Source organism: Eufriesea mexicana, unplaced genomic scaffold, assembly GCF_001483705.2.
Source record: "Eufriesea mexicana isolate 0111107269 unplaced genomic scaffold, ASM148370v2 scaffold305, whole genome shotgun sequence".
Taxonomy (NCBI): Eukaryota; Metazoa; Arthropoda; class Insecta; order Hymenoptera; family Apidae; genus Eufriesea; species Eufriesea mexicana.
The window spans coordinates 64,283-77,754 of record NW_016908472.1 but is presented as its reverse complement, the minus strand read 5'-3'; the positions used below and the strand labels follow the sequence as shown (position 1 = coordinate 77,754).

Sequence of the window (13,472 nt, the reverse complement as noted above, 5' to 3'; positions counted from 1 at the left end):
TCCCTCTTATAAAGTAAAACAGCGTGCTTGCATATATGCATGCATGCATGTATGTATGCATGTACGTATGCACGTATGTATGTATGCATGCTGCGTGCGTGCGCGTGTGTGTGTATGTGCATGTATAGATGGATGGATGGATGGATGGATGAATGAATGGATGGATGGATGGATGGATGGGTGGATGGATGGGTGGATGGATGCATGTATGTATGCATGTATGTATGTAATGAACTGGAAAGGAAATCTGTAGTAAGTATAACATGGTTAACTGTAGTTAATGATAATAAGTAATATCGTAATGACAAACAAAAAAACCGTTTTTACTTTTCTACTCGTTTCTACTCGCAACTTATAAATGATAAGGAGAATGAACAAAGATGTTGTCAAGTTGACCGAGAATCTTCGTATTTCAGCATGTAATGGAATTACATATGTGACAATGTCGTATCGTGTGATCAAGAAGTTGAATATATAATATGCATTTAATCAGGCCATAAGTAATATCTCGTTCTCTTTCTTTCTCTGTCTTGTCACGTTATAGTGGCGGTGGTGGCCGAGGTGTTCGACCGGTGTATCTGCGATGCTCCAGGGGAACAGTACTATGGCGTTATCCACGCGGGGCTTTGCGCGTAGTTCTCTCTCCCCCTGCTTTGACTGGTTTCGTTTCCAAGGTTCATTATGAATTCATTGGAGGAAAGGGCAACGTTAATAAGAAAAACAATAACGACTCGAATAGCAATAATATTGACTTTCGATCATCTACTTTCCGCACTTGTACTAAAGTTTCTGGACCGGTAAGAGTATATCTTGAAACTCGTGGAAAACTTCGACCGGTATACTCACCGAGGGATGGTAAACATAAAGCATCGCATAGATGTTTTCACGCGAAGAAACAACCTGCAGCACTTTACATAGAAGCGGAAGAATTTGTGTCAGGAGAATGTCACGATGTACGATTACAATACGATTTAGAATTGCGATATGTTGATGGACGACAAGGAATATCACGACGATTTAACGACGAAGAAGAAGAAGATTGTAGACCATGTTCTATGGATGAACTGGCCAAAGCTTATTGTCAAAGCGACTTTATAGCCAGAGGTACGGTGAGTGCCGTTCAAAGGCAACCAAATTTGGAAGCTGCCGAACTTGTTCTTGGAATAACAAAAATTTTGCGTCGAATAGAAGAGAACGAGGTAACGCTCTACCCTTCTCCGCTTTTTCCCTTTTTGCTACCCATCCAATTATAAATTGAATCATACCCTATAATAATTGTATATTATTACTCTAATAGCCAATAACAATAGTAGCCTCCACAATATAGCAAGGATGTAAATAGTCCGGCATAAAAATCACATGCATACTATATATGCATATTCGAACGTTTAAGCACAAGCAATCCACAGAACTAAGATAATATTATAGTATTACATGATACTCGGCTCAGCAATAGTTTATATAATTTCTGCTGAAACAAATCTAGCGATGTATATCGCTTTAAGATTCTGTTATATGGCAAACTGGAGACTACTATAAATATCTAAAATAATTTCCATTGTAATTTTCTCTTATAATTTATCTTTGCTAATACACATACATATAAGTCAAATCACACAAAACTAGAATATAATTCTTATATTCGTGTACTAATATCGTTCATTTTAAAACAGAATAACAACGATGCGGATAGTATTGATTCCCATGATCGCAGAAATGTTCGCGTAAGAGTACCAACTGCATGTGATGCACGCCATGGCCAGGGGGAATTTGTGATAATGGCTAAACGAAGACTCGGTGATCTTGTTTTGGTTTGTGCACCGAGGATAGAAACATGGGCGAAGACTGTTCGCGAATTGGAAACTGCACCATGTGTTCTTCGAAGTTAGCATATCCAATTTTGAACGGAATGCCTGTAAATAATTTATTTTCCTATTCTGTGCAGTATGAATATCGATCTCTAAACTGTGATATTATTTTGTGGAAATTTTATCAAATACACAATTTTTTAATAATACAATTAACAATTTCGATGTATTCTTGTTATGATTTCATATTTCTAGTTTTAAGTGAGTTTTAAATGGATCTTAAATGAGCATATCAAATATCAAAAATTCAATGTTTAATGTATATTTCAGATTTTATTATAATCAATTGCAATGAAATTAAGCAATTTGGAAATTTCAACGATTATAATTTTCAACGATTTTCAACGATTTTTCACATTTGCTTTATATGTACATATGCATACATATATGTGCATATGTGCGCGCGTACGTGTGTATTTTATATATAAAATGAACTTATAATTGCATGCAACATTAGAATTTCATTATATGTAAGTTCACGTATATATCACACATTGTGATATGTTTGCACACAAAATATGCTCATAATATAAAAACAATTTACAATTATTATGCTACTTTTGAAATGGACAAATATACGCGTTCAAATCGTTTGGTATTACTTATCTTTGATTATGAAATGATTAATTTGCAATTTTCTACATTATAGTAATACATATAAGTAATAAACAAATGACTTTACTGTTATTCAGATTCATTCACTTTATTGATATTATATTATTATTATTATTATTATTACAATATTATCATTACAAATAGGTGAATGAAAACATGTCAATTCCTGGATTTTCCTTTATGCAATGAACCTTTCTTTGTTGTGCGCAATATAAGTTTTTGTACGTTATCATAACGAAGGAATAACACGACGCATGGTCCCAAGAAAATGATCAAAAGTCGAGACACTGAAAAGTTTGGTGAAATTTAAAAATTACGAATCGATATATGCGACTTTTTTGTTTAAAAAACAAAAATTGATCACCGTATATTAAAATGTATCTGGTTCAACATTAAATATTATTAATTTGTTCTTAATCTTCCATTTGCGTTGGATTTGTTCTTAATCTGCATTCACTACTTTCAAAATTACGATCATTTCTAAGACTTTTCTCAATTTTTCACTTTGACTTCTTGTCATGAAATTTATTTAAAAGCTAGAATGCACATACGAAAGGATTATGATCCCGGTACTATCGCAGAATGTACATACTTGAAACATAGCTCGGATAAAACTTTGTAACATTAATATACCTGCCATTTACTAATTAAATCCATATTGCGATTGCGAATTTAAAAACAGCTATACGTGGTACTTTATATATTGATGTATTATGTACATACAATACAATAAGACAAATCGATACCTTTCATTTCTGATGAGACTACCGTATCGTCATATAAGGGTAATTAGGACACAGCGGTAATATGAAATCATCCATATTTGGTAAGACAACTAATTTTTCAAATTCCCTGAGTAATTTAGCTTCTATCCATTTTGTTATGTAAACGATATTGACGGTTCTTTCACCCACCGCAGGTTTTACAGTGAGGTTCACTTTTGGTACTGGTTTAAAACCATACCACAAACGATCGGACGGTGCCGGTGGAATGTTTACCGATAAACAACCTTCAATACTTGAGACAGTAACCATCAACCGAATCTCTGTATTTGAGACACCTTCCATAGCCCTCCGAACACAGGACAGTTCCGTTGCCTAATAATTAAAGAACACGAAACAGTAAATATCAATGCAGATTGATCTGTATATTATTCAGCATAAAAAAAAATATAACAAGATATACTTACATGTTGGAAGTATTTATTCGCGGTTATTCTATCTACCATATTAAGAAACTTTTTTCCAGCGAATTGCGAAGAACTGCAGATATGAAAAAAGGAGACGGGGGCGGAGGAAACATTAAATGAATTAATGAAACAGCGTAAGAAGAAACAAACAACGAAATGACATTGCTATTGTTGCTTACGTTGTTTCTTTGGCTGCATTGTGTGACTGCGTTTTAGAAGTATCATAATCGTCTTCTGTTGACGTTTCCGGCGTATCTTCCACATCGCTATCAAAAATTGCCGATCTGATTAATGATTCATGTTGTTTTTCTGTTGAAATAATTAGGCGCGTATCGTCAGAAACAGAACCGGTTCTTGTTAATTTCATCAAATTCAATTTTGTTTCGACGGTCATAGTTAAGCATCCTTTGTACGTTATATCGAAATTCAGCCAGAGACCTCTTTCATTAATTACTGGTTTTGTTACGTTGTGAATTATAGGAGCTCCTTGTCCTATTATTACCTCTGAAACTAAAAGACATTCCATAAAATATGGTAATTTTATATTCGATAACTTGCGTTGTATTTTATCTTGTATAAGATGTATAGTTTCCGGACACTTATGTACATCGAAGAGTATACGAGCAATTAAACAATTGATCCAACATGTGCTTTCAGCAGAAGTAGAAAATGAATTTTCTAACACAGGCGAACAACTACTGTCCAAGTACTTTGCCATATAAGCGTTATAATTAAGTTCTGGTACAGTTTCGTGTGAATTACTGGCTGAAAAACAGCTTTTTGATTCTGCAGTTACAATTTTAGACTGTGTATTAGATGTACTAGATGAAACATTAATTACAGATGATAATGAATCTTGCTTCTTAACGAACCGAGATGAAGCTGAAACTAAACGCCTGTACCAATCTTCTTTTTCGCGATCAGTTCTGGCAAAGATATATATTTTTAATTCGTTTTTCCCCTTGACGTTATTGAGGTACTTTTTAAAAGCATTTTTAAACTGGGATACTTCATCTGTTTTTCCCTTTTCATTCCCTTGCTCCAGTAATTGTGACTCATCCCTTTCCTCCTCTTCTTTCCCTTTTTTCACTTTACTTCCTTTTTTCTTTTTTTCTTTCTGTAATTCGATACTGTAATTTTTCTTGTTCTCATCATCATTCCGAAATATCACCTGTACTAACTCTCCTTCCACTTCATCCTCTTCTTCTTCTTCATCATCGTCTTCTTCTTCTTCTTCATCATCATCATCATCATCATCATCATCATCATCATCATCATCATCATCATCATCATCATCATCATCATCATCATCATCATCTTCTCCTTCTTCTTCTTCTTCTTCTTCTTCTTCCTCCTCTTCCTCTTCTTCTTCTTCTTCTCCTCCTCCTTCCTCTTCCACTTCGTCTTCTTCTCTTTCTCCTTCTCTTTCCCCTCCTTCATATTCTTCATCTCCTTCTTCTTCTTTCCCTTCGCCTTTTTCTGATTCACTCATTTTTGCTTTCTTCCCTCCATTCTTAACCTTCTCTTGTTCCCTCTCATCCTTCTCTTCATTATTCTTTTTTCCATGCAAATTTACCTTAGTTGCTAACTTCTCTTTTTCTTCTTCTTCATTCCCTCCCACTTCTCCTTCTTCCTCTCTTTTTTCTTCACCTTCTTTCTCCTCTTCTTCTTCCTCTTCCTCTTCTTTTTCCCCTTCCTCTTCCTCCTCTTTTTTCTCTTCTTGTAATCTTTTCTTTTTACTCCAATTTTTGACCATCGATTTCTTACAAATTTTCATGTTGCTTACTACGTCCCTTCGTTTCTTTCTTTCTTCGTTAATACAAACAGAATCTTTTCTTACGTCTCGTCTTACTCTATCATTTTCTTTTTGTTGCCCTATATAGCTGTTTCCTTCCTTCCTCTTTTCTTTCCCTTCCATACACTCTTCTATTTCTTCATTTTCTACAAAACATTCCTTGTACATCACACATTCGTTGTCCATGTAATCGTTAGTCGGATCGTAATTATAATTTTTATTGTCATTGTCATTTTTATCTGTATCTTCCACTTCTTCAAGCTCATAGGCCTTCTGTCTTGCAATCAATTCTTCATTCTCTGTATTAATAAACAATTTATTCTCGTTTTGTTTTTCTTTATTCCATTTTCTTACATATTTCTTGCTGGATTTACACTTAACTCTTTCTCTTGGAGTTGTACCCTTCAGAATTACATTACGAATTAAAGCTTTTTCATCAAGGACTATACAAATTGGATATTTTTTACTCCACCTTCTCCTTCTAGCAAGTCCATAAGGAAGAAGTTCTATCTTTGCCCCAGTTAAATTATAAACTCTTCTTTTAATAAACTTTAATTTTTGTCTAGGTTCATCCCAAACCGCTTTCTTTGGTATCTTCATTCTCGTTTCCATAATACACAAAATAGTTCCCTCCAATCTAAAGAAAACTGACTTTGTGCGTGCCACATGGTAATTAGTAGGTTCATAAGTATAGGGCAGTTCATTTAACCAACCTTGATATCTTTCTACTGCAACGTACTCCTCTACAGCTGGAATCTCTAAAATTGGTATCGATAAGCTGGAAGGGAATCTTTCATCTGGCAAAGTGGTTAAAATTGTTTTAAGTTTTGTTACTATATCATAAAAAGTAACAGTCACAAAGATACCTATCATAAATCCCTGTAAACAATCTGCTAATGGAATCATGTAATAAATGCATGAAATGGTAATGAGAGCAGCAACAGATTTATATGTTGTTTGGTAAATCAATTCTTTTATCAATTGTGAAAACACAGTTTTAAAATTTATTTCCTTCGTACATGCTACTGGGTGTGCATAAGCCTGTTGAGAAAACATCGTATAACTACTGTTATTAGCTGTCTTTAAATTTGACGAATCGTCCTTTAAAGAACAAGGAATATCTTCACTAACAATTTGAGGAAATTCAGAAGCTTCAATGCCTTTTTCTACGCATTCATCTTGTAAACTTTTATCTTTTAAACCAGTTTTTATTCCAGAGAATCCTACATATCTAACAGGATTGCCTCTTTGACGAATATCATCTACCTTTTCATCACAAGGTATAGTACATCCCTGATTTTCTAAATCACTGGTACTCAAACTTTCTACCTTAGGATATCGTTTTTTCTTGTCACTTATTATTTCAGATAATTTTCCCTCAAACGTTTTAGTTATTTTTCCTTTAATTTCAGATAATACTTTCCATGGATCCAGTGACGGTGGTGTACCTTCTAATAAAACATTCTCCGTACTAATGGACTTGATATCCGAAATATTTTCGGTAATATTCGATTCATGGATGCATTTTGATGTGGTAAAAGTTGCTTTGGATGGGTTTTTCTCACATTCGGGTGTTGACAGCTTTTCTTCATCCGTGCTCGGATACATTTCTTCCAATTCATCATCATTAGCATGGTAATGAATTACAGGAACCGAAGTTGTAATAGGTTTACCTTGCCACAGAAGAAATAGAGAACCAATTAAATACCATTTGTCACATCACGAAATGGACTATATTAATGTTGTGAAAATAAACATATTTATCAAATCTACTTATTTAGCTAAATTTATCTCACCTTTTATCATGGATAATGTTATTTTTCTCGGACTGTGTTTAGCACTCATGATTGAAATAAATTTTTTCTCTCGATAATCAAACGATTTGTAAATATTTAACGTACATTATAATGATTTTTGACCGCGCTGATATTTTTAACGACTAGATCATATAATAATTTCGCACTAACATTATTGTATTAATCATTATTGTTCAAAACGCACAAAAGAAACATTTACGCATTTATTCTTGACACACAACCTTCTTATTTGCTTTATGCATTTATATTAATATATATACATATGCACATATGCACGTATTACACTTACGCACTGACGACAACGCTTAATAACAATATCGCAAAAGTTTAATTTGCATTGTATATGCTGCCTTAAACTTCACAACTTGTTTGAAATTAATTAAATTTAGTTAAATTTTTTTCAATTGAATTTATCTCTCTTATTTACTATCCATCGTTTTATATCTAATCTTCATGTACATAAGCTATGTGCTTTTCTGTATTTATATGCAGTAATTTATTTCGAGATACGTTTAATTCATTACGATGAATTCAAATATGAACTTCCATATTGATAAGTAAAGTTAAGTTTGTTTTATGACTGTAAGTAATGCAAATATTGAAATGGCAAAGAGTCAATTATAAATTATATTTTATTTATGCATAACTATTGACACTGCGATGTATTTTATTTCATACGAACGTACGTGAGCCACGTGTCCATGACGGCATCTATGCTTAGATGTATGCGCGACATCTTTAAAATATCTATACGTGTGAAGTATTTTAAGGTTTACTTACTATTTTTAGTTTAAAATTCTCCATTGATAAATCATAAAGTCATTCAATTTTTCCGTTATTGTGGCTGTTTGATAAGATACAAATCGCATATGGCAAGAAATACTCATTATTTTTGTTTGAAGTCTATGCCATGTGACGTTTTGCTTTATGATTAAACACTGCATATATCAATATACACACGACTAACTATGTGAATCATAAAAACAGGTCTCTATTGTTTATTCGAGTAAACATTATCAAGTTTACACCGTGATATTCATTATGTATATAATCTTAATTATATATGAAAGGATAAAAAGGAATTTTATTTTTTAATAATGCATTCTATGTGTGGATTCATTGTGGTGGAGGGTATTTAGTAGTGATTCCTGAAAGCTATGAAGATGTTTGGGCGAGATGACGAACAAAATCGTCATTTGTTTGTAGAGAGAGATGTGAAATTAGAATATCTGACTATTTTGTAGATACAATGTATTCTTTTTGAATCACCTGTGACTTTATTTTTGGTTTAATATATAAAACTAGTTACATAAATAACTTTGCAAATCATGCAAATTAAATCTATATTGATCTTTTTGATCAATGGATTGTTTATTATATATGTTTATGGGCAAACTGAAGGATCAAGGCAATCAAATCATTTTAAGTCAGCTGAGAGAGAAGTATACTGATTTCTTCAATTTTTCAAATATAAATAATAAGAATATTTCATTTGTAAATGTAAAATGAACATCTTACAGTATAAACAAAAGAGGGATACAGAATTAATACCAGAGCAAGATGATCCTCTTTTAATGTTTTCCACTCTGGATGGTTCTTTAGTTGGTATAAAACAACGTTCTGGAAATGTGCTTTGGCGGCAAAATAATGGTACTGTCAATATGTATAATTCATAAGATACATGTTTTACTAAACTGATATAAAATCTCTTAAATATTTGTTACAGAACCAATTGTCAAAGTACCAGTTGATTTTGAAAGGACTTCCATGTAAATATAATTCAACTATATTTGTCAAAGTGTCATGGAAATCTTTTTTTTTTAGTTTTATGATTCTTTTAGGCCTATGTTTTTACCAGATCCAAAGGATGGCTCTTTGTATGTATTTGGAACAGAAACTGAAGCTTTAAAAAAATTGCCATTTACTATTCCGCAACTTGTGGCAAATAGTCCTTGTCGTAGTAGCGATGGAATATTATATACTGGTAGAAAGATTGATACTTGGTTTGGTATTGATCCTAGAACTGGTCAAAGAGAACAACTTTTAGGATTTGACAAAGTTAAAAATACTTGTCCCGTAGAATTGCAAAATGCTATTTTCATGGGACGTACAGAATATAATATCATTATGGTGGACAGTAAGCAAAAGAATCGAAAATGGAATGTTACATTCTATGATTATTCTGCTACAAAAATGGAACCTGAAGGAATAGAAAATTATGGTTTGACTTGTAGTTTCTTTATTATTTTATATCATTATATCATATGTAAAAAAAACTTAATGGCGTTTTTTCTATATAGATTTAGTTCACTTTGCTACAAGTTCGACTGGACGAATTGTCACTGTGGACAGAAGACTAGGTATTATTTTGTGGGAGTTAGATGTACAGAGCCCAGTGATAGCTGTGTACATTATAAGAGAAGATACCTTGTTAACAGTTCCTTTTACTAGTGTTGCCGATGAAACTCTGAATATCCTCTTAAAACGTTTCGCGAACAAACCAAGCGATATTCAGTTATTGTTAGTAAAGGATATCTTTTTTAAATCATTTAATTTAAATTATCGTTTATATTTGATATTGTTTCATGATGATATTGTTTCACTTCTTCTTCTTTACAGTCCAACATTATATATTGGTCAGCACAGATACGGATTGTATGCCCTACCATCTCTCGTAGATTCAACAATCGCTCCAATATCGAGTAATATTGGACAACTGCTACTTGAAGGTCCATTATCGGTTCCACAGTTAGGAAAAAACGACAACGGAAATATTTCTCTATCTAATGCATATTTTGATAACACTGATTTTATTGCTCAACCTGGATATCAGATCATAACACTGGGTAATAACAATGATTAAGAAGAAACTGATTAAACCAATATAATTTTAATTAAATTAGTATAGTAAATATTATTTAATTCTCGAATTTTGTCTATTTGATTGGAAAACAGGTCATTACGAAATACCAGCTGAATATAAATTGCAAGATCAGCAACCGCTTCAAATTACCGGTCGGTCTGATCCTGTTATAGAAACGCTACCTCTACGATATTTGAATTCGACCAGACAATCAATCTCCAACTTACGAGATGATGATAAACCTGACAGCAATGGAAATAATGAATCGTGGAGAGAATTTATGCAGAATGTTTATATAATAAGCAAGAATTGGTTTAGTCAGCAAGAAAATAAAGGATTAAAGTTAACGTTAATCGGCTTATTAGGCTGCATTCTAACGATGTTTTGGTACTTAAACGCACAATTTAAGGAATTTCAACAACTCTCACAGGTATTTGCGAGAGAGAGAATGCGAAATGATATAATAAGAAATTTCATTTTTGTTTTAAATCTGATACATTTTTCGATAGATTTAGCATCTAGTAAATTTATGTCTTGACGTCTTCAAAAAGTTTGTAAATAATTGAAAATTTCTTTATTACAGGGTTCTCGAGAAAATAGTAGTGCTAGTGATTATTATGGAACGCGATCAGGCGTGCTCGCAGTTCCCGAAGATGTGGGTAAAGGGATAGTAAAAGTTGGAAAAATAACTTTTGATACTGGACAAATTTTGGGCAAGGGATGTGAGGGAACTTTTGTATATAGGTAATATAAAGAGGAGATTATATGTTTTTCTTGTTCGTTGATTAACATGTGCAAAATATACAGCATTGAAATTTTACATTTTTAGAGGTAATTTCGATGGACGTTCCGTAGCTGTAAAGCGCTTATTACCAGATTGCTTTACATTTGCCGACCGAGAAGTAGCATTGCTGAGAGAATCAGATGCGCATGCAAATGTTGTACGATATTTTTGCACTGAGCAAGATAGAATGTTCAGATATATTGCGTTGGAACTAGCTGAAGCTACATTGCAAGATTACGTGGTAGGAAAGTATGATAAACAAAAAATATCTGTGAAAAATATTCTGCGACAGGCTACATCAGGATTAGCCCATCTACATCATCTTGACATTGGTAACTTTTGAACGATATAAAGATTACGGTACACGACAAAATGATAGCACATCTTATGATTGTTAGTGTTTTGTAAAACTAATGTTAATTTGCGCAGAAATTTTATATGCATACTCACATAAAGTATTCTTTCGTTTATGACATAGAAGATTAACCGCAACTTACACTTTTTTCTATAAATTTATGTTAAAAAAAGGATAGTCCGAATTTAGCAAAAATTATCTATCATATTTGCAAATAAACGAATAAAAAATATCGACATTTTTGTGAAAGATATGTATGAAAATATTCATACATATGTATGAAGAATAGTAATAAGGATCTTTTTAAATAGTTTTTGTCAACGGTATCGTACGAAAAGTATTAAACATCGGAGAGTGTGCTATCACTTTGTCGCTCACTGTACAAAAATAATAATTCTGTTGATAGATACAAACATATATATCAAGGTTTCTTTTTTAAACGTTTTAATATTTTAACAGTGCATAGAGACATCAAACCACACAATGTATTATTGTCAGCTCCTGGACCAAGGGGCGAAGTAAGAGCCATGATATCAGACTTCGGTTTGTGCAAGAAACTTCAACTGGGTCGTGTATCTTTCTCGCGTAGATCAGGCGTAACAGGAACTGACGGGTGGATTGCGCCAGAAATGTTAAATGGAAACAGAACGACTTGTGCCGTAGATATTTTTTCTCTGGGTTGTGTTTTTTATTACGTTCTTTCGGATGGAAAACACCCATTTGGAGATCCATTAAGACGACAAGCTAATATTCTTTGTAAGATATAGTATACTTGTGTAAAGTTTATTTATTTTTTCTTTTCTCAGTTTAACCAGAACATAAATACAAGTTTCATTTTTCATTATCATTTGATATTTGTGCAATATTCTGATAATAAATGCATTTTTAATATATTATAGGTGATGAAAGTGATTTAACGGCTCTTCATGATGGAATCTCCCAAAATGACAAACAGTTGGCATTAATCCTCATAAAAGCAATGATCGCAAATAATCCATCAGAACGACCACCGGTAATGGCTGTCTATGGTCACCCAATATTCTGGGATCCTGCTAGAATTCTTGGATTTTTTCAGGTACGTTATTTTCATTCATTCTGTTTGTACTTGTGTTGTTTTAACACTTATACTAACATTCATCTTTTTGCGATTTTTGTACTAGGATGTGAGCGATCGAGTAGAAAAGGAGCACATCGATAGTCCAACTTTAATTGCTTTAGAATCCAATAGTAACCGAGTGGTACAAGGAGATTGGATATTACTTATTGACAAAGAGGTTGCAACCGACCTCCGGAAATATAGAAGTTATAGGGGTGAAAGTGTTCGAGATCTTTTAAGAGCATTGCGGAACAAGGTTTGAATACAAAACTAAGTAGGTGTTACAATTCTGTCCTTTGAATATTCTATAATGATATCAGCTGTTTTTCTTGTAGAAGCATCACTACAGAGAATTAAGTCCGCAAGCTCAAGAAAGCCTCGGTTATATTCCTGACAAATTTACCAATTATTGGCTGTCTAGATTTCCTTGTTTATTTTCACATGTTTGGTGTGCTATGCAAGCTTTCCGTAATGAGCCAACATTATCGGACTACTATCATGTTGATTACATATTCGCAAATATTTGCGAACAAGCAGAATCTTTACAGGTCAGAAATCCATGCTCAGTTAATTATACGATGCCGCTGACTTCTTGGAAAGTTCGAGATAATATTGATTATAGTCCGAATAGAACAAGGTACCATCGGGGTCATCGAAGAAAACAGGAGAAGAAAAAGCTGGATATACCGCTTGCTTGGACCGTATCTTCAAATTAGAGTTCTAAGTTTAAATACTAAAATGCATTATTTTAGCAACGTGGTATATAAATAGTAAAGAGATTGAGAAACGTACCTTTTAAAATATTCAAAGTATTGAAATTCTAACACTGAATATTAATCAATAAATTTGTAAAAAGAAAAATCGCCGAACGATGCAGAAAATTGAAAATACTTGTAAATAATACAATACTAGTAAAACATATTTAAAAAAAAGAAAAAAAAGAAGAAAAATAGAAAAAACGAAAAAGAACCCATTGATATAATACAAGTTTAGTATACCTATGAATACAAAGTTTAATAATTATTTATACTAGACAAATTATTTCAGATTGTAATTATGTACCAACCGAATGAATGAAAAAATGAATTTA

The 13,472-nt window shown here is 32.8% G+C and overlaps 3 protein-coding genes across 6 annotated transcripts in view; 2 read left to right on the top strand and 1 right to left on the bottom strand.

Moving 5' to 3' along the window:
* Metrn (meteorin) overlaps positions 1-1,992 on the top strand; it is a 3,612-nt gene extending 1,620 nt beyond the window's left edge. The window contains exons 2-4 of one of the 3 annotated variants that reach the window (XR_001890786.1): positions 545-1,199; positions 1,298-1,560; positions 1,674-1,754. Coding sequence is in view for 1 of the 3 variants with exons in the window: in XM_017911684.1 (XP_017767173.1) it covers positions 545-1,199; positions 1,674-1,889 (871 nt within the window). In the remaining 2 variants the exon portion in view is untranslated. Of the gene's footprint in view, positions 1-544; positions 1,561-1,673 lie in introns of all 3 variants that reach the window. The other 2 variants (XR_001890785.1, XM_017911684.1) reach the window with 2 other exon arrangements.
* Positions 1,993-2,871: 879 nt separating this feature from the next.
* On the bottom strand, positions 2,872-7,509 carry LOC108555885 (testis-expressed sequence 2 protein). Its single transcript, XM_017911745.1, has 5 exons — positions 7,264-7,509; positions 5,323-7,140; positions 3,852-5,088; positions 3,673-3,745; positions 2,872-3,580 (listed from the first exon to the last, which is right to left on the bottom strand). Exons 1-5 carry the CDS (start codon positions 7,310-7,312, stop codon positions 3,248-3,250), a joined length of 3,510 nt encoding a protein of 1,169 aa, XP_017767234.1. The 5' UTR covers positions 7,313-7,509; the 3' UTR covers positions 2,872-3,247.
* A 481-nt stretch (positions 7,510-7,990) lies between these two features.
* On the top strand, positions 7,991-13,247 carry Ire1 (serine/threonine-protein kinase/endoribonuclease Ire1). Of its 2 annotated transcripts, XM_017911739.1 has the most exons (14): positions 7,991-8,007; positions 8,686-8,726; positions 8,805-8,934; positions 9,011-9,053; positions 9,126-9,505; positions 9,585-9,804; positions 9,904-10,130; positions 10,240-10,577; positions 10,731-10,891; positions 10,977-11,263; positions 11,746-12,042; positions 12,186-12,361; positions 12,447-12,638; positions 12,718-13,247. In XM_017911739.1, exons 3-14 carry the CDS (start codon positions 8,859-8,861, stop codon positions 13,096-13,098), a joined length of 2,778 nt encoding a protein of 925 aa, XP_017767228.1. In that variant the 5' UTR covers positions 7,991-8,007; positions 8,686-8,726; positions 8,805-8,858; the 3' UTR covers positions 13,099-13,247. The 2 variants fall into 2 exon arrangements, with proteins under 2 accessions (XP_017767228.1, XP_017767226.1); XM_017911737.1 differs by lacking the exon at positions 7,991-8,007 and having other exon boundaries at positions 8,128-8,726.
* The last annotated feature ends 225 nt before the right edge of the window (positions 13,248-13,472 follow it).

What these genes read in the sequence shown, in the direction of transcription:
- LOC108555885 (XM_017911745.1), bottom strand. Translation starts at nt 7,312, where the DNA reads ATGAGTGCTAAACACAGTCCGAGAAAAATAACATTATCCATGATAAAA. An exon ending in AGAAGAAGAGGAGAAAGAAG is followed by an intron (nt 5,089 to 5,322) that starts GTGAAGAAAAAA and finishes AAAGAGAAGGAG; the next exon opens with AAAGAGAAGAAGACGAAGTG. An exon ending in CGAATAAATACTTCCAACAT is followed by an intron (nt 3,581 to 3,672) that starts GTAAGTATATCT and finishes TTTAATTATTAG; the next exon opens with GCAACGGAACTGTCCTGTGT.
- Ire1 (XM_017911737.1), top strand. Translation starts at nt 8,613, where the DNA reads ATGCAAATTAAATCTATATTGATCTTTTTGATCAATGGATTGTTTATT. An exon ending in AATTTCAACAACTCTCACAG is followed by an intron (nt 10,578 to 10,730) that starts GTATTTGCGAGA and finishes TCTTTATTACAG; the next exon opens with GGTTCTCGAGAAAATAGTAG. An exon ending in ACGACAAGCTAATATTCTTT is followed by an intron (nt 12,043 to 12,185) that starts GTAAGATATAGT and finishes AATATATTATAG; the next exon opens with GTGATGAAAGTGATTTAACG.